Here is a 22146-nt window from a genome sequence, read left to right as displayed (position 1 = left end):
AAAACGAAGACCTTTGGCCGACGTGCTTGTTTAATGATACTAGCTTGACGACGGGCTGCGTATCTCAACAACTCTATGGCTGCGCTGTTGTAAAAATGACAAGACTTTTGGCTCTTGCGATTGGGGGGAAGGTAAACAATAAAGGCAATATAGAACTATCTAAGGCAGGGGGCTTATATGGCTCTTTTCCTTATCTTTTAAGCTGCCGCGATGATAAACGAAAACGTTGCAACTAAACGAAGCGGCCCGCTGTTTTTCTGTTTTTATCTGCACACGTAAAAAATTTCGCGTTTTAATATGCGCACATATTGTCGGCAGGCGAACTTGTTCAACAGTCATCATATTAGCATCGCACAACGCTTTCTATTGGCTTCTTGAATTGCATTATTCACAACATTTGAATAAAACACTAATTTTCCAAACGAAAGGAATGGAGTTTAACCAGTTTTTCTTCCTTTTCGGCTGTGGACATGTAAGAAATACGTGAAACAAGCGAGCAACGCGTTTTCAACCTTGAACTCGGCTGACAAGTTATGTTTCTTCACGTCTTTTTTTTCCCTTCGTAGAAAAATGTATTACGTAGTTTTCAAGTGGATGAACGAAGCAACCACCCTCTCGAAGAAATGAAATAATAATAACTGACTTTTTGACACATGAATGGATTAGTAGTAGGCCATCACATAAGGAAATGAAATAGGATTTTTTTTTTTTTTGTGTTTTCTGTCGGCCGGAGAAAAGAGAGACGTCATATATGCAGATGGAAGGATATTCGAGACGGGCGTTGTTGTTGTTGCCGAGGGGTTTATTCCGCTCGCCCTTGTTATTGGTTTCCTCACCACAAGTTTTACTAGACTGACATATCAAATAACTAATTCTCCCCGCTTTTTTGCTCAAAGACCCTTTTAGAGTAAATAAGAGATATATATACTAAACAGAGAGGGTAAACACAGTGCATAGTTGCCGAGGTCCATCTCATCCATCTAAAGCCACTTTACTATTGTGATATGATGATTACGCAGGGAACGTTGCATGCCTATAAAAAAAAGGGACAGAAAAAGCAATGGGTAAAAACCTTTTTTTTTTTTGCCGTGATGGAAGAGCGGAGTTTTCTGCTGCTGCCCTCTACAGCAGTTCAAAATGTCAAAACAACATACAAGGTATATATTTTTTTGGGTAGAAACTGTTGATTGTTATCCAGGTGTGGCGGGACAAAGAATGCGTTACATCTTTTCTGATAAAAAAAAAAAAAAACTTTCCCCTTATTCCCACAGACATAAAGTTGACTCCAGCACGCCTGCTGTCCAGCCGCACTATCTCTCTTTGCCTGTCTACTCGCTTGTCAGTTCTAAGGAGGCAAGAAGAAAGAAAAAAGGTACGTAAAAAAACTAGTTTTATCAACCTTCTTTGCAGTTGTATTTACTTTATCATCGTATATAGTTATAGTTTCAACTAAACTGGAATCCCACACGCTTTTTTAAAAGAATCCGCACGTTTCCAGTGCACTCACGACCTCTTATTTTTGATAGGCAAATCAGACGATCGAAAAATGATGCGGGAATGTTAAAAGGTTCACGATCTAATCACCACCATCGTTATACGTTGATTGCAGCCTTCAATCCGCTAATGAAGGTAAACATTTGCATGAGAACCAGGAAAAAAAGAAATGATCGGAAAGAAAAAGGGGATAGTATAGAAACACAACACAAGACCCCATGTAAGAGTTTTCAAATTGATGGCGCCGTATAATTCACGGGGGGTTGGAACGTGCTTCGTGACATGGTTGGAAGAAAAACAGCCTATCCCTTGCATGTCCCGGAGAACAAACAACGTCACTTTGAAGAGAACAAAAGAAGATTCAAATGACGTCATTGTCTGTTGTGTGACTCATTTTGTGGTTTTTTTTTTTAAAGAAACAATTTTTGTTTAAAGAAACGCCCTTTTTTTTTTATTTATTTTTATTTTTCCTAAGAAAAAGATATTTGATTCGGAAGCCATTCCGCGAGAAAAAGAGACACACATGGGAATGTTAAAAGCTAATCAACTCACAACATACCCACCCCGGTTAGAAAGGGCTGGTTTCGAATAACGTCGTCGGGCATCGCGTGACCCTGCGATCCCTTTTTCTTTTTTATGCATAACGTTACGTCGCTCCGGTAACGCTTGTTTGCCTGTCTATATAGCGTGTGTGTGTGTGTGTGTGTATGTGTGGTTTTATTACAACATTCTTTATTCTTTTACTCGTTCCATCATTAAATCTTATACAGTCAGCACAACTGAACCTTTTGACACCGTTCGTCGTAATCCAATCAGTTGATGGACGCATAAAAAAACAGTCAAAATCGTAACTAATAAAGTTGTTTTTAAATAACAACAAAAACGATGAGGGATGGGAAGGAAGCCTGTGTGACATGGCCTTTTAGGAGAAAATCACGATGAGAAGGAGGGGCCCCGTATATTTCAAAGGCGAGGAAACCGTAGAAAAAAACATACTGGCGACTTTCACCCCTCATTGCGTCATTCTTATGCTGACGACGATGTGGCGGTTCCGATTTCTTTAAAAGACCAGCTTGTAAATTCCTCGGCAAAGATTTGTGGAATCGCGTGTCTCTTTTAACATCAAAAGAGATACAGGAAAAAATTCACCACAATAGCTAGCGGCACCGTTACGAAATGATACCCACACATTCTCGTTAGAAAGAAAATGTCATCAGCGGGAGCCTGTTTTCTCATTGGGAAAAAAAGGCTTTCTTCCATCATCACTCTAAATGACAAACACATTTCCATTAACTTTTTTTGTTGATTCAAGCGCTGATGGCTAGGCGCCAGATGGTTCAGTCATCGGCACTGTTAATGTCGCCGATAATTAGTTTTTTTTTGTCCCTAAGGAAGTTAGGGGGAATGTCTAGCGCTCGTTAGGGCACACACACATTCGTTCGTTTATTTCCTCGTTCAGAGTTGTAGCAAGAAAAGCCATCTAGCGACGCGTTCCGATTTTAATCATTGATCCTGTCGTCTGCTGAACCCTGGAGCATTGAGCTTTGAGCATACACATTGTGTCATCGTTTCCCACAATCCCACCTAAGTTGCTATTAATTTAGACAGACAAATCTGGTAAAATTATAAAAGCAATATTTTATCCGGCTTTAGTAGCCATCATTCTTTTCCTGGTTATTAATCTTACAATACATTTTTATGTCATTTTCAGTTACCAAAATGTCTGAAGATTGTGCTGCTGCCGGAGATGAGGTTTCAGAGACTCCCATAGTGAGTGTCGCTGTCAAACCTCAGTATTATGTTACTGAATCTGGCTTGCCTGTTGGTCCAAAACCAGATGTAGAATATCCATTAACAGTTTTATACTGTGGCAACTGTGGGCTACCAACTGAGGTAGGAATTCAATTTCATCCTGTAAAATGTTTAAAACCGACAAAGTGACACACTTTGTTTTAGTATTGTGAATTTTATGCAGAACATGAAAAATGCAAGGCATGGTTTGAGAAAAACTTGCCATCAGAGTTTGCCAAGCAGGCAAGAATAGGTATTTAGATTCAATATTTTTTGGCCTGAAATATTAATAGCTGGTTACATTTCATATTATCTACTCAGGTGATGGAAAGAATGAAGGAGATGAATCAAAAGAAACTGAGGATGATAAGAAAAGACAAAAACGAGGTGGCAAGGGTTTGTCTAAACCCAAAAAAAAGGAGGGTGGGCCCAAGAAAATCAGCTTGAGTGTTGCTCCCCGTGGCAGGAAAAGGCTAACATGTGTTGTTGGTCTGAAGTCATATGGTAGTCATACTTTCATGTTTTTTGTTTTTTTGTTTTCATCAAGCTTGGTTTTAATTTTTCAGATATTGATTTGAAAACAGCAGCAAAGTTTTTCGGTACCAAGTTTGCGTGTGGTGCATCAGTAACGGGGGACGACGAAATTGTCATTCAAGGCGATGTCAAAGATGATCTGTTTGATCTTCTTCCAGAGAAGTGGCCTCAAATAGATGAAGACTCAATTGATGATCTTGGAGAGGTGAAACGTTAAATGTTCTAAAGCAATTCATTCTTTTTGTGAATCATCGGGGAATACAATAGTCGGTACGGCTTCTTTGTACCGCCTAAGAAAAACATTGGTAAGTTGACTTCGCCTTATCTCGGTGTCTACCTTGTACTACATGGAAAGGTTTAAAGATTTTTAAACATGCATTGTCTGAAGTTACTTAATTCCAAAGTTGCATAGTTCATACGGAAATTAAGTTTCATTTGGCGTTGAACGTAGCTTCTCAATTTTGTTGTTTATTCAAAAGAAACTCGCAGTGAATACGTTTTTTGAAGATATTCTCAGGGGAAAGTCTTCAACTCGTTTTTAGGAGAAAATATTCTAATCATAAAAATTGTAGGCAATTTTCAAGTCTGAGAAATACGTTGCTGCAACGTAAATTGTTGCGGTGTACTCATTGCGCAGTGTGTCACTGCCACAGCGCTAGCTTGGGACGAGCATACTTATACCGAGTTCGTCCTGGCTTTAAGGCTGAAAAAAAATTTGATCTCGTATGAAGTGTTGCCAAAGAAGCAGTGAAAAATTGTTCTGAAAAATGGCCACAGGGCAAGTTGTATCTTCTGGTTCCTTTGTGATCGAGAAAGAACAAAAAGTGCCCTATGTAAAACCAAATATAGAGTCTAAAGTTGCACTTCAACAGAGTGAACCTAAAGCAATCGAAAAGGTGCAGAGCACCAATACAACAGGAACACAAGACAAAGTTCCAGTAGTCAACAAAGCCAACGATAAGACGGCGTATGACTCGGTTGTGGACGAGGGAGGACAAATAAACGAAGAATTTGAATTTAGAGAAGAAGCAGGTGGTTATGAAGACGACGAAGAAGATAATTTTGAAAGTATGGAGGATGAAAATGGCCCAACAGAAATGGATGAAGAAGGCGGATACAAAGATGAAGATGAAGAGTTTGAAGATTGCTGATTTTTCTCCTCGTTGTCTATTTTGTCGATCTAGGAGAAGAAAAAAATTTTATTTCAGAAATGAATAACAGGTTTGTTTTGTGTACCTATTAAATGATGCCTTTCACGTGGTGCCGCAATAAAAATAATTTGGAGAGGAAAAAAAGCATTAAATATTTCTTTTGAACGTATAAGTATTTCGTACAAGAAAGGAAATAAACCAATTAGTTTCTGAATCTTTGCGAATCGCGCTTAAAAAATGGAGGAATTTCTGATCTGGTTCTGATACAGTCCGTTTCATCTCTCCTTTATAAGTCCTCTGTCGATAAGTTTTAGTACTACGCTGAAAACTTCACGTGGTGATTTTCCAAAAGCCGTCTGAGTTAGACTTGGACAAAATTTACGTTCCGAATTCCTTTTTCTTGTGTTTGTTTTCATATTAGGGGACAGGTTCACTCCAGTTATTGCCATAACGTGTTAAGATGGCAAAGAAAGGTGCCAAAAAAACGATGGTGGTTAGCAAAACTAAGCGAGCCAGCCATATGAAACACAAGAAAACTTATAAGGCTGGTGCTAGAGTACATCAACCTGTAGTCAAAACGAAAATTCGACCCGGGGATAGAACCCAGCCAAACAACAGCCGCCTGAATCCGAATAGTAATAAAAATGCTACAACCTCTATTCCAGGTATCAGTAAGAAAAAGAAAATGAATAACACCAAACCAATTGTGAAAAACCAAGTAGTTATATACGATGACATTGATGCTGATGAAATGATGGACATGATGGATGAAGAAGATGTCAATTTCTTTAAGAATAAAGCATCAAAAAAAGAACAGAGTGGTAATTTACCAAAGAAAAGAAAATTAGAAGAAAAACAGGGTGATAATGTTGAAGAAGAGTACAACGAAGAACTATTCAACAAGGAGTTGACAAAGAAAGAAACAAGGCACCTTTTGCCAATTAAAACAAAGCAGGGGATTGTTGAACAGTCAGTTGAGGTTGACTACCAAACTTCTGATGAAGAGGAAGATGAAGAAAATGAAGATGCTGAAAAAGAAGAAGCTCCCAAAAGCATGGCAGAGATGTATGTACAACGCAAACAGAAACTTGAAGATCTAAAAGCCCTGATTGGGTCGTCGTCGAGCAATATTCTTGAAAACCCGGATGAACGAATGGAGCATATCAGTGCAGTATTGAAATTATACAATACGCTCACTCCAGACATTTTCATCACTGGTTTTAAACTAGTGTCTGCCAGTCTGGTGGAACTTTTCAAAGATTTGGCACCAGGATTTGAAATTAAATCTACTTCTAAGCCTGGTGAACGGCTAAAGAAAGTTACCAGAGAAGTCTATGGAAATGAAGCACGTCTCCTTAAGTACTATCAAATGTTTCTTAAAAAACTAGAAGATACACTTGCACCGCTGAAAGAGATGAAAAAAAATCCGAAAAATCTTGAAGAACGTACTAAGCGAGTTGCGTTTTTTGCGTTGAAATGCTTAAGCGATTTATTAGTGGCTATGCCACATTTCAATTTTTCTAAAAATATCGTACACGCTTTGATTCCATTTACGGCTCACAAGATGGATGAAGTGCGACTTTTGGTCTGTTCTGCGTTTAAAAAACTCTTCAAAGACGACAAGAAAGGGGAGATATCCCTGCACGCTGTTCGACAAGTTAATCACTTGATCAAAAATAAAAGACACCATCAGATTCCTCCTGATTGCCTAGACATTCTTATTGCATTGCGCATCAAAGACGTTAATTTAGACAAGGAAAGAGAAGAGGAAATTAATCGGTACAAAACATTGACCCGAAAAGAAAAGCTTCTTATAATGTCAAAGAACGAGAGGCGTCGAAGAAAGAAGATTGAGCGACTAGAGAAGGAAATTGTCGTTGCTAGAGCAGAGCATAGCAAAGGAAGTAAAAGTAAATATCAAACAGAAACGGTTAAACTGGTCTTCACCATTTACTTCCGCATCTTGAAGATGGCTCCAAAATCTGGTCTTATGGGTGTCGTATTACAGGGATTAGCAAAGTATACATCTATATTTATTTGTTTGTTATTTTTTTTTTCATTTTTTAGTTGATAACATTCTGTTTTTGTGCACAGATTCGCACATACAATCAACGTGGACTTTTTTACTGATTTAGTTGAAGTTTTCAATAACCTCATCGCCAACGACCAGCTCGATTACCGTCAGTGCTTGTATGCTATACAAGTAGTGCTTATTATGCTTTCTGGTCAAGGAGAAGCGCTCAACATAGATCCCATTCATTTTTATTCCCACTTGTACAAAGTGCTCTTCCATATTACTGCCGGTATGCCATATTTTGCTTTTTTTTCATTTTCTAAATTCCTTAATACTAGTTTGTCGAAAACTTAATGTAGGGCCTTCGAATTCCGATATGCCCATCGCGCTAGATTGTCTCGAAAACATGTTAATTAAGCGAAGGAAAAAGGTTTCTATCCACCGCGTTTTGGCATTCACAAAGCGGGTTGCCACCCTGGCTCTTCAAGTCCAACATAATAGCAGTATAAGTCTGCTCAGTTTGGTCCGCATTTTGATGATGGTAAGGAATTTGCTTTTTCTTATTTGAGCTTCTGTGAAATCTTTTTTTTCCCCAAACAGACGCATAAACAAACGGATATGCTGTTGGATCTTGACACCTCCTCCGGCAGTGGAACTTTCTTGGCAGAATTGGAGGAGCCCGAGCACTGTAATGCGGGCAGTACTGCTTTGTGGGAACTGCATTCACTTGTGAGGCATTATCATCCAATTGTGAACAAATATGCCCGACACATTCTCCTTAAAAATCCAACAACTGGCAACGGAACTTTATCGATGGAATTAACACGAAAGTATGTCCTATATGAAGGCCACGTTTATATGGTTTGACTAATCTTATGGTTACGTTTAGGACACCACTTGAACTACATAAACAATATGATCCTTCTCTTCTGGCTTTCCAGCCTGCTGTACCCGGACCATCATCTACCCCTATCAACTTGAAAAAATTGTGCGCAGAAGAGTTTCATAATTCAGAACTAGAAGCTTTAATATCTAAAGTCCTACAGACTGACCATATGAAACTCTGGGAAAAGGATATCGCGTCAGAGCAATTGGCTTTAGTTACGAATGGCGTACAGAGTTGATTACAACAAATTGGTTTCCCCAGGTTTTGATTTGTGATCTTAAATCTTTGCCATGAAAATAAAGATTGTTGAACAATTTCTATCTAAACTGTATTGGTTTGGCTATTGCCTAAAGTTCTAGTTTGGTGGTTTATTTGCTGGGTCTTCTATCTGTGTTTTCTTGAAAATTTCGATCAACTGTTCAGTTGCAGTAGGCCCATGATCAAGAGGTCTGGATAGAACTTCCTATAACATAATGGGTAAACAATAACCAATTTTTACTTATAATATAATAAATTCTGTACATACATGAGGGAATTCTGCTATATTGATCTCAGGTGCTTGGTGTGTGAATGGATTCCAAACTCCTTGTACTGTTGGGTAATCTGTATGTTGATATTTTCTGAATCTCATCACAGGAATTCCTGATCTTGTACACATGTAACTCAGCCATTTATGAACTTCATCTCTACTGAATTCATGGCAACTCAAGTATTCCCGTTCTCCATTCACTGTTTAAATGAAAGTTAGTTTAATAGCCATATCACAATCTTTACAGATATTTCAAAGAAACTAGAAGGGATAAAATCGGTGCTCCTTACGGTATTCTGCCACCATACAAGGGGAGCGATGCCTTCTAGGTTTCAAATAGACAACTGTTCCAGGATTGGTCTTCGCAAACTCCATCAGATCAGATTCAATAAAGTCTCTGAAATTTCACAAAACATGTAATTAGTTTTGATTTTCGAATTATGTAAGGCATACTTAATGTACCGAACGCCACGGCTTCCTCCATGATTTTTACAAAATTTGAGCGTAATCCTTTGAAGTTGTGGAATATAACGTCCAAGTCCATTTTGTAACGGGGTTCGAATGAACCCCGATGGTAAAAACATATGCGAATTTGACATTGAAATTACCCTTGATTCCTGAATCTGCTAACTTATTTCAAGAGTTCCAGGTATGCTTACTTTCTCTATTTATATATATTTGTAATAAATTTGTGTGAAAATAAGTGAAGCAAACGCAAGGTCATAAATTTTAACCTCTTTACGGTGTGCAGACGATTGTTTATTCTGCTTTGCTGTGTTGCATTTTTCCATTAATGTTTATTTTTTCCAGAGTCATGGCAGAGTAATTAGGGCTCGGCCCCGTGTCCCAATGGGTAGGTATTTGGGCGAATGGGTAGGTCTTCTCGGCAAAAAAATTGGATCCGGTGGGTAACGGTTCCTAAGACTTTGTGCCCACTACCTACCCGGGTACCATGTGGGTAACACAATTTCGAAAACCATTTCCATTACCCGGGTTCAAAACCCGGTTGTCCCCGATTTCCTACCCGATTACCCGAGTTTTACCTGAAATCAAGTGACGCCCTTTGAATTTCCCGCCACAAAAATTTTTTTTTGCTACTCTCCCTTTTAATTTAACTTGGGGCTTTGCAAGCCGCCATTTTCCAAGATGGCGGTGGGTATACCCGGTTTGCCCATCAAATCCGCCCAGCCTACCCACTTTGGCAAATAGACTACCCGGATCACTCATGGGCGACTTTTTTTGGCGACGAACCGCGGGTAAACCGGGTTTTAGAGAACCGGGGCCGAGCCCTATAGCAGAGTAATTACTCTGGTGTCTGGTCATAGACGATAGACCCCTCCTAGGTAGGGCTCGGCCCCGTGTCCAATGGGTAGGTATTTGGGCGAATGGGTAGGTCTTCTCGACGCCAAAAATAGTCGCCCATGGGCTATCCAGTAGCCTATTTGCTAAAATAGGTAGGCTGGACCGGTTTTGATGGGTAAACGGGTATCTCACCACCATCTTGAAAAATGGCAGCGGGGATGGCGCCAAGTTAAAAAAAAGGGAGGGTAGCAAAAAAGTTCCGGGGAAAATGTCATCTTGTGGCGGAAATTTAAAGCACAGGCATGGCATACCATGGCACAGGACTAAATTCCAAAAAAAAAGCACAGGACTAAAATCGGGGCTAACCGGGTTTTAAAACCGGTATGGAAAATTATTGGATAACCAATATTTTTTTAACCGGAAAATCTAAAATAAACTAATAGGAGTTGCAGACTGAGGATAGAAATTCATATTTATTGATAAGATAGGATATAGGAAACGAGAATTGGGAATTTTACATATAGGCCTTAGTAGTGGGGGCCTGACTTGATAAGGATGAAAAAATCTTGACCTCTTGTTAAGAAACATAACTTATTGAATGTTGTTTGTCAAGTTCCGAATCTTTTAAGCGTAGCTTGATGTGTTAATGCCATTGAAAAGAATTGTACATCGAAAAAACAAAAAAACAAGACAGAACATAAATGTACGTCTGCTCTTTCAGACGAAATATGTTCTTGCCAGTCTTCTTGACACTGTATTGCTGTCATTGCTGTTAGGCAATACATTTTCTGTTCTTTTAAGTGTGTAGGGATAAGTGGTCACATACCCACGGTTTTATAAGTTTTCATTCATTACTTGGTTAATAAAAAATCCCATACATTATTAGGGAATATTAATTATGCACAACAAGCTATAGGGTTGTGAAATAGTTTTTGAAAAATGGAAGAAACCAGCCAGAGGGATGCAAACTATCCTCGGATATTGCCTCGAAGCTTGACGGCCGCCTGTTGCATAAAAAATAAAGGGGCACTAGATTGGTAAGTACATATCTTTTTCTATTGTGTGAAGTTAATACAAGAAACATCTGCCCAATAAAAATTTTATTCCACAGGAGTTCTACGAGTCTTCTGGCTTATGGCTCAAATCACACGGTTGTGGTAGTTGATACTGTCCTGTTACAAGTGGTTCAAACACTAGATAAACATAAAACAGCTGTAGTCAAGGTTTGATACTCATATTTTCAATCAATTCTGAATCAATTTCCCATTACTCTTGTGTTTACAAAAAAAAGGTTAAATGGCCTGGAAAAATAATGTCAGTTGCCACAATGTCGGGTGCTTCAATCCAGAAACCTACATATCATCCTTTACTTCTTGCATCTGCTGATACTTCAGGGCTGGTAATAGTTTGGGATGTGATAACTGGTGTGGCATTACACATTTTAAGTGATGGGAATAGACCCATCCAAGGTAATACTCTTTCCCATGTTAATAACTAGTACCCTATGTTATTGTAACTTTCACTTTCATCCACAGATATAATGTGGGCCCAACATTTTGACTACAGTGAGAAGTATTTGATGGCTATCCATCCCCCATATTCATTTGTGGTTTGGGATGTCACCACAGGAACTAAATTATGGAAAAAAACATATGCTGAACAAATTTTAGCAATGGACTTTGATCCATTTGATTCAACTAGATTAGCATGTAATTTATTAATTGAGGTGTTAAAGTGGAAAATTGAATCTGACTAAATTACTCTCTGTTTCCTCTGTAGTTCTATGTCCTGATTGCATCCTTTTTGTGGAAGATTTTTCGTTATATAAAGCCCCTTCCACCAATGGTCGGAAGTTCTACATTTCGTCTCCAAAAGCTGCCACGACACCTGGTACTCCAAGTGTGTCTTTCCCAACCAGCTCTTCCGATCGCTCTCGTGATCGGCTTCGTAAATTGATGCGAGATATAATTGTTGGCGAATCTGCTCCTCGGCCAGAAGAGCAGGGCATGACTTCACTTAATGAATGTCTTCAGCTTAGCTTTCATCGTTGTTTGCGCCACATTATTTGCTTGGTCTATGCCAGGGAAATCCTTCTGGTAGATCTACGGATCCATCATACAGTCGCGGTTTTGCTGTCAACGGACCGAAGCTATTCCCCACTGCAACAACTGATACTGTGTCGTCAAAGGGATGTATTAATCTGTGTCCACGAGTCTGGCTCGTTGAGCGGCCGAATCAGAAAAGGAATCATGCAATCAACGGAAGCTGCGACCCCATCCCATTCTCCGTGGAACACACCGGAATTAGACGTTGAGTTACATTACGAACAACGATCCCAGACAGACAGTATTAGGTTAACTAAAAACAACAAAATCCTTGGTGCTGCTTTGCATCCTCTTTTGGAATCCCGTACAGTTCTCCTGCTTTCTGACGGAAGGCTTTACTTCTACGACTTGAGGTGTGATCATCTGTCATATTCAATATTAACCCCTAATTTACTACTATTGTCTTACTAGTTCAAATGTTATGAAACAACAGGGATGTCTAGCCGAAATCATGCCTCCCCTGTGGACCAACTGTGATAGCAAACCTTCACTCAAATTCTGTCTCTCAGGGTTGTTGACATCATTATCTGGTTACGCACCCTCCTCCAATCAGTTCGTTATGAAAATGTGTCCACCACTCACTGTTAAAAATTGGCAATATTATCAACCACTAGTAGCAATCGGTTGCGCAAATGGAACCATTCAAGTTTGTGATGTATCATCTGGTCTGATCAAAAAGGAAATTGCTGTGCATAACTACGCTGTTAAAGGTAAAACGGTGCTATTTCAGCATGTTTTTGTATAGTATTTCAGTCTTTGGTTTCTTTTTCTATTTCAGGCATCGAATGGATTCAAATGGATGAATTTCTTAGCTACGCACAGTCTTCTCCGGCTGCAATTGGTGGATGGGTGCGTAACGAAATCCTTTTAACCAACGTTCAAACGGGAAGGGTAGTGTCGATTCGAGCTGACCGAGGAGAAGAATCGCCCATAGAGCTCGTGCGCGTTTCGCCGTTAAAACAATACTTTATGGTAGTCTTTAAGGAAGCACCACCTGAGTTGTGGGATTTGCGTCATTTGACTCTTATCCGCACGCTCCCGAAACGTTTTCCTACTATCACTAGTCTAGAGTGGCTACCTTCCCATCTTCAGCGACATGTCAAGAAATCTCTAGCCGAAGACTCAGATTCGAGTAAAGCATCCTGCCATCCTCGTCTATTGGCTAAATCGTTTTAGTGTTTCCTAATCTTTCTTTCGATAGGTGTCACCTTGTTGACGGGTATGAGCGTAAAGGAGTTTTTTGTATTCGCTGATCCAGATGGAAATCTTTACCACTTGACTGTCGATGGGAGTGTGGTCAAAGACGGCGCACGATTGTCGCCCCCGGTAATTCTTAGATGTTTTGCGGTCAAATCGAAGTTTGCTTATGAATTGTGTTTGTCAGAACACATTGAATGGGATCGTCTCCATGACTTGGAAAAGCGAGTGGATGGCTCTCGGTGACGCTGAGGGCGGCGTCGCCATTTGGGAATGGAGAACACGACACTTCCGTCCGTTGCCCCACTCTAAAAGTCCTATTCGTAAATTAAGGTTTGCTCCCGGGAAGAATAATATGAAGCTACTCGTACTCCATATGGAAGGTCTTGATATCTGGGATGTGAAAGGTAATGATGATTTGCTTTAATACCCAACATTGATTGGTTGCATAAAAATGTGTTTTTGTCATACAGAAAGCGAGCGGCTAGGACAATGGAGAAATTCCCCTTTCCGAGATTATCTTTCTATTTTGGATGCAGAATGGTCAGCCTCCGACAGACCACTATTAGCCTGCTCTGACGGTTCCGTAAGAGTCTTTGACATATCATTGAATCAATGCAGCTCATCCTTAGCGGAAGATGCACAAGAACGAATTTCATTCCCCTTGTTAATGCCACGATCTGCATTTCAAGCCGTCAAGTCTGGTTTGCAGTTGAATCTCTCTGCTTCAACCGAATGCACGAACTCCCACAAAGACTTAATCTTAAATTATATCTCCGACCACATTCCTTCAAATGAGGCTGGAATACCGGAACGGTGCTTTCGAGCAGCTCTGCAATGCGGCGATCAACCTCAAGCTGAGCTGTGGACTGTCGCCTCGTATTATCTACGTTTCCATGCTGGAAAGGAATGTACTCCGTTAGACACAGTTTACGACTTGCTTTGCGATTCTTCTACGTACCGTCAAATGGCGGCAGAAAGAGCGGCACTCTATCAATCAAAACCGCGTGCCTACGAGCATACACGCCAACTGACCCGCGACCATCTTTTGCTCAATGATAAAGATAAAGCAATTGCCTTATTGCTCAACACTGAGCCGGAACACGGCCACTTTTACAGCAACCATTTGCTGGCGTGTCTTGCTGCCATACTACAGCCGGCAGGATGTCATGGCAATGCCCATAGCACTTTGAAGCTAGTAGCCACTCATCTGATAGCTTCTGGCCACATATGGCAAGGAGTTGAGATCCTGATTCTCAATGGACAAGTGCCCGATGCGTGTCGATATCTCCAAGCCAATCATCTTTGGGAAGACTCGGCACGCGTTGCTAAGCTGCTATTAATGGACAAAGAAAAAGGTGGTGGAACACTAGTAGAAGTGTCCGAAGCCGCCGAGATATGGAGGCGTTGGGCTTCCCATTTGAGTAATTGCCGACAAAAGTTTGGGGCTACTTTGATTCTTATCGCAGTTGGTGCGTGGCATAGAGCAGCAGAACTTTTGGTTCATCAACACATGCACGATGCTGCTGCCTTGCTGCTACGAGCTGCCCATCAAAATGGCCTGTACCAAGCAAGCGACGCTACCCAATTGGAATTCATGGTATGTATTTCGTTAACCGTGGTTCTTGTTGGTTCTAATCAATCTAAGTTTTTCTACTTCGCTTTTAGCATGGTGTTTTTTGCCAGTATGCTCGACTTCTTTATGAATCTGGCTGGCAGTCTGAGGCCAAGGAATGGGCAGGGTATGGTGGACCTAATGGCCAACAGTTTATCGACGAGTGGAAAATCTTGGATGTCGATACTGTGTCAAGCTCTTGAGGTTTATATAATTTCATTTGTTCTATTTTTTGCACTTTCCGCAAGGACCGAGTCATTCCATAATTTTTTGTACTACCAAATTATCTTGTTATTATCGTCTGTTTATTATAGCCATTGGTCTAAAAAAATTTTAAAGCGGGTTTGTTTTCGGAAGCTTGGGTATTTCTTTGGTTGTAAAACAACTGAAATAGGGAGAAGAAATTCGAAGAAAAAGGATATGTCAGTTCGGAATAACAAAATGAGAGGTATCAGTTTATCAGGTCTCAGCTTACTATATCTAGTAAATTGTGCAATCAACCTTGGAGGAGTCTCTGCATTGCTGGAGAGTCGCGTCGAAAAGCTGTCCCGACTCACAAGTCCTAACAGCTCCACGGAACATAGTCTTTCCGCATGCAAGGTATTTTGCGCAATGGCTTTGAGAAAATTTTTTTTCCCCTTGGCAACGCTTAGTCAAAACGGGTCTAATAATTAGCTTGCTCAGCCGCAATGGTTGTGTAGATCTCGGTCGGGATTTTTTAACCTCGCTTTCTTTCTTCGGTGGGGTGACATTTAAATCGGCAGTTATCTGTCTCTCATTCTCTGATCCCTCTTCTTCCTGCTGGTACTAGAATTCAATTAGTAATTGGGAAAGGTTGTGTAGATCTCGGTCGGGATTTTTTTACCTGGCTTTCTTTCTTCGGTGGGGTGACATCAAAATCGGCAGTTATCTGTCTCTCATTCTCTGATCGCTCTTCGTCCTGCTGGTACTAGAATACAATTAGTAATTGGGAAAGGTTACGAAAATGCCTAGAAAAGTACTCCTTACTGTAAAATCCACTTCATCTTCGCCTTCAAAATTACGGGTCTCGCCAACGTTTTCTTCTTCAAAGTTTCGTGACATTTCTTCCTTAACTGCTTTCTCGAAGATATTTTCAAATTCTCGGTCGGTCTCTTCTCCTGTAGCATCGTCCTCCTTTGCATCGTATGTTGACTGTTGATCCTGATATTCCCGAAGAGCTCGAACTGCTTCTTCTATGTTTTCCTCTTGGAAATCGCGAACCATTTCCTCTTTCACTGCTTCGTCAAAAGCGTCTTCGAATTCTCTGTCAGTAACTTCTCCGGCAGACTCCTCTTCTCTTTTATCATATGGTGACAGTTGATCCTGGAGTTCTCTGACTTCTTCTTCGAATTCACGAGCATCATCAACCTTTTCTTCTTGGAAACTTCGAGCTACTTCTTCATTGTATTTTTCTTCAAATGCATCCTCGAATTCCCGGTCGGTCTCTTCTCCATCCACATCGTCTTCGCGTTCAACAAGTGGCGATGTGTTGGTCGTATGGAGTATGGCACAAACGATGATGATTAATAGACCCAAAGTTTTAATTTGCGTCATTTTGATAGAACTACGCTGTCCTAGTACTCGAAATGAAATGTGGGCTTTCACACGTATGGCAATGATTCTTTAACTTACAATTGGTCAGGAATTCAGATTTCTGTTTTTCCTTCCATGGCAAAATATCTAGTGGTGACTTGGAACTATCAAGTGTATTTCAGTGATTTGAGGAAATCGTGGTATACTAATCTTTGCGGGTAATGCCACATCCCGGTAAGCGGAAGAGGTCTAAGAAGATATGGCAGCAAACATAGCGATTAAATTTCAAATATATGTTCATATTCAACGGATATGGATCTACTTGAAGAAAGGAAATTAATCTGAAGCTAAAGGAAAATCCACCAATCAAAAAGCAAAAAGAATCTATGCAATCCAGTTGAATAGAGACTTGATTGTACATAGCTGAACAAGGGTAGAACCAAAGTAGCTTAATAGCAATAACGCAAAACTAAATATTGCAATTAATGCAAAACTTTCGGATTAACCAGCATCCAAGTTTAGCAGTGATATTTGTAGCCCACAGGCAGCAGTTACCACTTCAAGAGATGGGGTGCGTGCCAACGGCAAGAAAATTTTCTGAATATGGCAATCATTTAGTCCCATTTTTCTTCCCCTCACCCGCATGTTATCAGCCGTCCGAAATTTTACCCAGCTATACTATAATATCAGTCCTCCAATTATTGCTATTTGCAATTTTCGTATGCTAATTCTAAAAGTTAAAACTTTGCTAACGCTATTTGCTTTCGCCATCCCTGCCATCTAGCGGCCATGATACAAACGATATACAAACTAGAGAGATAAGTCTCTTGTCCAATAATGTGGACTTTATCGCACCATCGCCTCTAAGCCCAACATTATTTCCCTCTACGGCTCCCGGATTTCACGAAGTTCCTGATAGCCTTGGAGGAAAAAAAAATCACACATAGTATAATCAAAATTGAACGCTGATTTCGATTAAGTTATGATATTTTTTTGTTAAACTAGCCAATTTCTTAAGAAACGTAAAAAAATTGCTGTTAGCCTACCAACTTTGTTTTTTATGTTTAGTTCAAAAACTATAAGACCAATGGAAAAATAATTCCGTAATTTTCGTTCAATTCTGAATCAAAATCATATATTTTAAGCAAAATTTGTACGAAACGCCGTTTGACCCACTTTTTTTTTTGTCAACTCTTTTTCAATATCGTCATTGGTTTTCTCGTTAAACTAGCCGTTTTAAAAATTAACGAAAACAGTGCTGTTAGCGCACCAACTTAATTTATGGTTTTTAACGTTTATATAAAAAACTATAAGATAAACAGAAAAATAAACCTGATTTCCGTGATTTGCATTCAATTCTGAATCGAAATCATGTATTTTAAGCAAAATTTGAAATTTGGCCAAAAATGAAAAAGTGGGAAGGGTATAGCCTTCCTACTTTTGTCAAAATCGGCCAAAAACAACCTCTCTTGAAATTATGCAAAAATCACACGGCATAATCGAAATTGAACGCTGATTTCGATTTCGTCATTGGTTTTCTCGTTAAACTAGCCGTTTTTTAAATTAACGAAAACAGTGCTGTTAGCGCACCAACTTAATTTATGGTTTTTAACGTTTATATAAAAAACTATAAGATAAACAGAAAAATAAACCTGATTTCCGTGATTTGCATTCAATTCTGAATCGAAATCATGTATTTTAAGCAAAATTTGAAATTTGGCCAAAAATGAAAAAGTGGGAAGGGTATAGCCTTCCTACTTTTGTCAAAATCGGCCAAAAACGACATCTCTTGAAATTATGCAAAAATCACACGGCATAATCGAAATTGAACGCTGATTTCGATTTCGTCATTGGTTTTCTCGTTAAACTAGCCGTTTTTTAAATTAACGAAAACAGTGCTGTTAGCGCACCAACTTAATTTATGGTTTTTAACGTTTATATAAAAAACTATAAGATAATCAGAAAAATAAACCTGATTTCCGTGATTTGCATTCAATTCTAAATTGAAATCATGTATTTTAAGCAAAATTTGAAATTTGGCCAAAAATGAAAAAGTGGGAAGGGTATAGCCTTCCTACTTTTGTCAAAATCGGCCAAAAACGACATCTCTTGAAATTATGCAAAAATCACACGGCATAATCGAAATTGAACGCTGATTTCGATTTCGTCATTGGTTTTCTCGTTAAACTAGCCGTTTTAAAAATTAACGAAAACAGTGCTGTTAGCGCACCAACTTAATTTATGGTTTTTAACGTTTATATAAAAAACTATAAGATAAACAGAAAAATAAACCTGATTTCCGTGATTTGCATTCAATTCTGAATCGAAATCATGTATTTTAAGCAAAATTTGAAATTTGGCCAAAAATGAAAAAGTGGGAAGGGTATAGCCTTCCTACTTTTGTCAAAATCGGCCAAAAACGACATCTCTTGAAATTATGCAAAAATCACACGGCATAATCGAAATTGAACGCTGATTTCGATTTCGTCATTGGTTTTCTCGTTAAACTAGCCGTTTTTTAAATTAACGAAAACAGTGCTGTTAGCGCACCAACTTAATTTATGGTTTTTAACGTTTATATAAAAAACTATAAGATAAACAGAAAAATAAACCTGATTTCCGTGATTTGCATTCAATTCTAAATTGAAATCATGTATTTTAAGCAAAATTTGAAATTTGGCCAAAAATGAAAAAGTGGGAAGGGTATAGCCTTCCTACTTTTGTCAAAATCGGCCAAAAACGACATCTCTTGAAATTATGCAAAAATCACACGGCATAATCGAAATTGAACGCTGATTTCGATTTCGTCATTGGTTTTCTCGTTAAACTAGCCGTTTTTTAAATTAACGAAAACAGTGCTGTTAGCGCACCAACTTAATTTATGGTTTTTAACGTTTATATAAAAAACTATAAGATAAACAGAAAAATAAACCTAATTTCCGTGATTTGCATTCAATTCTGAATCGAAATCATGTATTTTAAGCAAAATTTTAAATTTGGCCAAAAATGAAAAAGTGGGAAGGGTATAGCCTTCCTACTTTTGTCAAAATCGGCCAAAAACGACATCTCTTGAAATTATGCAAAAATCACACGGCATAATCGAAATTGAACGCTGATTTCGATTTCGTCATTGGTTTTCTCGTTAAACTAGCCGTTTTTAAATTAACGAAAACAGTGCTGTTAGCGCACCAACTTAATTTATGGTTTTTAACGTTTATATAAAAAACTATAAGATAAACAGAAAAATAAACCTGATTTCCGTGATTTGCATTCAATTCTGAATCGAAATCATGTATTTTAAGCAAAATTTGAAATTTGGCCAAAAATGAAAAAGTGGGAAGGGTATAGCCTTCCTACTTTTGTCAAAATCGGCCAAAAACGACATCTCTTGAAATTATGCAAAAATCACACGGCATAATCGAAATTGAACGCTGATTTCGATTTCGTCATTGGTTTTCTCGTTAAACTAGCCGTTTTTTAAATTAACGAAAACAGTGCTGTTAGCGCATCAACTTAATTTATGGTTTTTAACGTTTTTATAAAAAACTATAAGATAAACAGAAAAATAAACCTGATTTCCGTGATTTGCATTCAATTCTGAATCGAAATCATGTATTTTTAAAAAATTTTAAATTTGGCCAAAAATGAAAAAGTGGGAAGGGTATAGCCTTCCTACTTTTGTCAAAATCGGCCAAAAACGACATCTCTTGAAATTATGCAAAAATCACACGGCATAATCGAAATTGAACGCTGATTTCGATTTCGTCATTGGTTTTCTCGTTAAACTAGCCGTTTTTTAAATTAACGAAAACAGTGCTGTTAGCGCACCAACTTAATTTATGGTTTTTAACGTTTATATAAAAAACTATAAGATAAACAGAAAAATAAACCTGATTTCCGTGATTTGCATTCAATTCTGAATCGAAATCATGTATTTTAAGCAAAATTTTAAATTTGGCCAAAAATGAAAAAGTGGGAAGGGTATAGCCTTCCTACTTTTGTCAAAATCGGCCAAAAACGACATCTCTTGAAATTATGCAAAAATCACACGGCATAATCGAAATTGAACGCTGATTTCGATTTCGTCATTGGTTTTCTCGTTAAACTAGCCGTTTTTTAAATTAACGAAAACAGTGCTGTTAGCGCACCAACTTAATTTATGGTTTTTAACGTTTATATAAAAAACTATAAGATAAACAGAAAATAAACCTGATTTCCGTGATTTGCATTCAATTCTGAATCGAAATCATGTATTTTAAGCAAAATTTTAAATTTGGCCAAAAATGAAAAAGTGGGAAGGGTATAGCCTTCCTACTTTTGTCAAAATCGGCCAAAAACGTCATCTCTTGAAATTATGCAAAAATCACACGGCATAATCGAAATTGAACGCTGATTTCGATTTCGTCATTGGTTTTCTCGTTAAACTAGCCGTTTTTTAAATTAACGAAAACAGTGCTGTTAGCCCACCAACTTAATTTATGGTTTTTAACGTTTATATAAAAAACTATAAGATAAACAGAAAAATAAACCTAATTTCCGTGATTTGCATTCAATTCTGAATCGAAATCATGTATTTTAAGCAAAATTTTAAATTTGGCCAAAAATGAAAAAGTGGGAATGGTATAGCCTTCCTACTTTTGTCAAAATCGGCCAAAAACGACATCTCTTGAAATTATGCAAAAATCACACGGCATAATCGAAATTGAACGCTGATTTCGATTTCTTCATTGGTTTTCTCGTTAAACTAGCCGTTTTTTAAATTAACGAAAACAGTGCTGTTAGCGCACCAACTTAATTTATGGTTTTTAACGTTTATATAAAAACTATAAGATAAACAGAAAAATAAACCTGATTTCCGTGATTTGCATTCAATTCTGAATCGAAATCATGTATTTTAAGCAAAATTTTAAATTTGGCCAAAAATGAAAAAGTGGAAGGGTATAGCCTTCCTACTTTTGTCAAAATCGGCCAAAAACGACATCTCTTGAAATTATGCAAAAATCACACGGCATAATCGAAATTGAACGCTGATTTCGATTTCGTCATTGGTTTTCTCGTTAAACTAGCCGTTTTTTAAATTAACGAAAACAGTGCTGTTAGCGCACCAACTTAATTTATGGTTTTTAATGTTTATATAAAAAACTATAAGATAAACAGAAAAATAAACCTGATTTCCGTGATTTGCATTCAATTCTGAATCGAAATCATGTATTTTAAGCAAAATTTGAAATTTGGCCAAAAATGAAAAAGTGGGAAGGGTATAGCCTTCCTACTTTTGTCAAAATCGGCCAAAAACGACATCTCTTGAAATTATGCAAAAATCACACGGCATAATCGAAATTGAACGCTGATTTCGATTTCGTCATTGGTTTTCTCGTTAAACTAGCCGTTTTTTAAATTAACGAAAACAGTGCTGTTAGCGCACCAACTTAATTTATGGTTTTTAACGTTTATATAAAAACTATAAGATAAAAAGAAAAATAAACCTGATTTCCGTGATTTGCATTCAATTCTAAATCGAAATCATGTATTTTAAGCAAAATTTGAAATTTGGCCAAAAATGAAAAAGTGGGAAGGGTATAGCCTTCCTACTTTTGTCAAAATCGGCCAAAAACGACATCTCTTGAAATTATGCAAAAATCACACGGCATAATCGAAATTGAACGCTGATTTCGATTTCGTCATTGGTTTTCTCGTTAAACTAGCCGTTTTTTAAATTAACGAAAACAGTGCTGTTAGCGCACCAACTTAATTTATGGTTTTTAACGTTTATATAAAAAACTATAAGATAAACAGAAAAATAAACCTGATTTCCGTGATTTGCATTCAATTCTGAATCGAAATCATGTATTTTAAGCAAAATTTGAAATTTGGCCAAAAATGAAAAAGTGGGAAGGGTATAGCCTTCCTACTTTTGTCAAAATCGGCCAAAAACGACATCTCTTGAAATTATGCAAAAATCACACGGCATAAT

The 22146-nt window shown here is 38.2% G+C and overlaps 5 protein-coding genes across 10 annotated transcripts; 3 read left to right on the top strand and 2 right to left on the bottom strand.

The window, feature by feature from the left end:
* The first annotated feature begins 2951 nt into the window (after positions 1-2951).
* LOC116917404 (density-regulated protein homolog) lies at positions 2952-4119 on the top strand. The gene is made up of 5 exons (XM_032922858.2): positions 2952-3111; positions 3206-3387; positions 3451-3538; positions 3607-3789; positions 3852-4119. The coding sequence occupies exons 2-5, from the start codon at positions 3214-3216 to the stop codon at positions 4034-4036; spliced, it is 630 nt and encodes a 209-aa protein (XP_032778749.1). The 5' UTR covers positions 2952-3111; positions 3206-3213; the 3' UTR covers positions 4037-4119.
* A 1162-nt stretch (positions 4120-5281) lies between these two features.
* On the top strand, positions 5282-8190 carry LOC116917403 (nucleolar complex protein 3 homolog). The gene is made up of 5 exons (XM_032922857.2): positions 5282-6989; positions 7065-7273; positions 7344-7525; positions 7585-7814; positions 7874-8190. The coding sequence occupies exons 1-5, from the start codon at positions 5431-5433 to the stop codon at positions 8106-8108; spliced, it is 2415 nt and encodes an 804-aa protein (XP_032778748.1). The 5' UTR covers positions 5282-5430; the 3' UTR covers positions 8109-8190.
* On the bottom strand, positions 8183-9166 carry LOC116917405 (39S ribosomal protein L43, mitochondrial). Its single transcript, XM_032922859.2, has 4 exons — positions 8862-9166; positions 8690-8796; positions 8397-8599; positions 8183-8333 (listed from the first exon to the last, which is right to left on the bottom strand). Exons 1-4 carry the CDS (start codon positions 8996-8998, stop codon positions 8226-8228), a joined length of 555 nt encoding a protein of 184 aa, XP_032778750.1. The 5' UTR covers positions 8999-9166; the 3' UTR covers positions 8183-8225.
* Positions 9167-10243: 1077 nt separating this feature from the next.
* On the top strand, positions 10244-14884 carry LOC116916119 (WD repeat-containing protein 11). The gene is made up of 11 exons (XM_032921310.2): positions 10244-10738; positions 10813-10924; positions 10993-11170; positions 11237-11410; positions 11481-12159; positions 12218-12516; positions 12585-12938; positions 13008-13132; positions 13191-13410; positions 13477-14603; positions 14672-14884. The coding sequence occupies exons 1-11, from the start codon at positions 10641-10643 to the stop codon at positions 14819-14821; spliced, it is 3516 nt and encodes a 1171-aa protein (XP_032777201.2). The 5' UTR covers positions 10244-10640; the 3' UTR covers positions 14822-14884.
* A 20-nt stretch (positions 14885-14904) lies between these two features.
* LOC116916120 (uncharacterized protein DDB_G0283697) lies at positions 14905-16317 on the bottom strand. 6 transcript variants are annotated; one of them, XM_032921315.2, is made up of 3 exons: positions 15627-16317; positions 15484-15558; positions 14905-15425 (listed from the first exon to the last, which is right to left on the bottom strand). In XM_032921315.2, exons 1-3 carry the CDS (start codon positions 16191-16193, stop codon positions 15099-15101), a joined length of 969 nt encoding a protein of 322 aa, XP_032777206.2. In that variant the 5' UTR covers positions 16194-16317; the 3' UTR covers positions 14905-15098. The 6 variants fall into 6 exon arrangements, with proteins under 6 accessions (XP_032777206.2, XP_032777207.2, XP_032777208.2 ...); XM_032921316.2 differs by having other exon boundaries at positions 14905-15419; positions 15627-16316; XM_032921317.2 differs by having other exon boundaries at positions 14905-15416; positions 15627-16311.
* Between the last annotated feature and the right edge of the window lie 5829 nt (positions 16318-22146).

This window comes from Daphnia magna, linkage group LG2 (assembly GCF_020631705.1).
Source record: "Daphnia magna isolate NIES linkage group LG2, ASM2063170v1.1, whole genome shotgun sequence".
Lineage (NCBI taxonomy): Eukaryota > Metazoa > Arthropoda > Branchiopoda > Diplostraca > Daphniidae > Daphnia > Daphnia magna.
The sequence above is the reverse complement of the archived record's forward strand: the minus strand, read 5'-3'. Positions and strand labels throughout refer to the sequence as shown.

Coding starts and splice junctions, on each gene's coding strand:
- LOC116916120 (XM_032921311.2), bottom strand. CDS start 16,193: ATGACGCAAATTAAAACTTTGGGTCTATTAATCATCATCGTTTGTGCC. Junction 15,568..15,626: donor AAGATGAAGTGGATTTTACA/GTAAGGAGTACT, acceptor ATTGTATTCTAG/TACCAGCAGGACGAAGAGCG. Junction 15,426..15,483: donor CACCGAAGAAAGAAAGCCAG/GTAAAAAAATCC, acceptor ATTGAATTCTAG/TACCAGCAGGAAGAAGAGGG.
- LOC116917403 (XM_032922857.2), top strand. CDS start 5,431: ATGGCAAAGAAAGGTGCCAAAAAAACGATGGTGGTTAGCAAAACTAAG. Junction 7,274..7,343: donor GCTCTTCCATATTACTGCCG/GTATGCCATATT, acceptor AACTTAATGTAG/GGCCTTCGAATTCCGATATG. Junction 7,815..7,873: donor TCGATGGAATTAACACGAAA/GTATGTCCTATA, acceptor GGTTACGTTTAG/GACACCACTTGAACTACATA.
- LOC116917404 (XM_032922858.2), top strand. CDS start 3,214: ATGTCTGAAGATTGTGCTGCTGCCGGAGATGAGGTTTCAGAGACTCCC. Junction 3,388..3,450: donor ACTGTGGGCTACCAACTGAG/GTAGGAATTCAA, acceptor ACTTTGTTTTAG/TATTGTGAATTTTATGCAGA. Junction 3,539..3,606: donor TGCCAAGCAGGCAAGAATAG/GTATTTAGATTC, acceptor TTATCTACTCAG/GTGATGGAAAGAATGAAGGA.
- LOC116917405 (XM_032922859.2), bottom strand. CDS start 8,998: ATGTCAAATTCGCATATGTTTTTACCATCGGGGTTCATTCGAACCCCG. Junction 8,797..8,861: donor GGAGGAAGCCGTGGCGTTCG/GTACATTAAGTA, acceptor GTGAAATTTCAG/AGACTTTATTGAATCTGATC. Junction 8,334..8,396: donor ATATAGCAGAATTCCCTCAT/GTATGTACAGAA, acceptor ATTATGTTATAG/GAAGTTCTATCCAGACCTCT.
- LOC116916119 (XM_032921310.2), top strand. CDS start 10,641: ATGGAAGAAACCAGCCAGAGGGATGCAAACTATCCTCGGATATTGCCT. Junction 11,411..11,480: donor TGATTCAACTAGATTAGCAT/GTAATTTATTAA, acceptor TTTCCTCTGTAG/TTCTATGTCCTGATTGCATC. Junction 12,160..12,217: donor CTTTACTTCTACGACTTGAG/GTGTGATCATCT, acceptor TTGTCTTACTAG/TTCAAATGTTATGAAACAAC.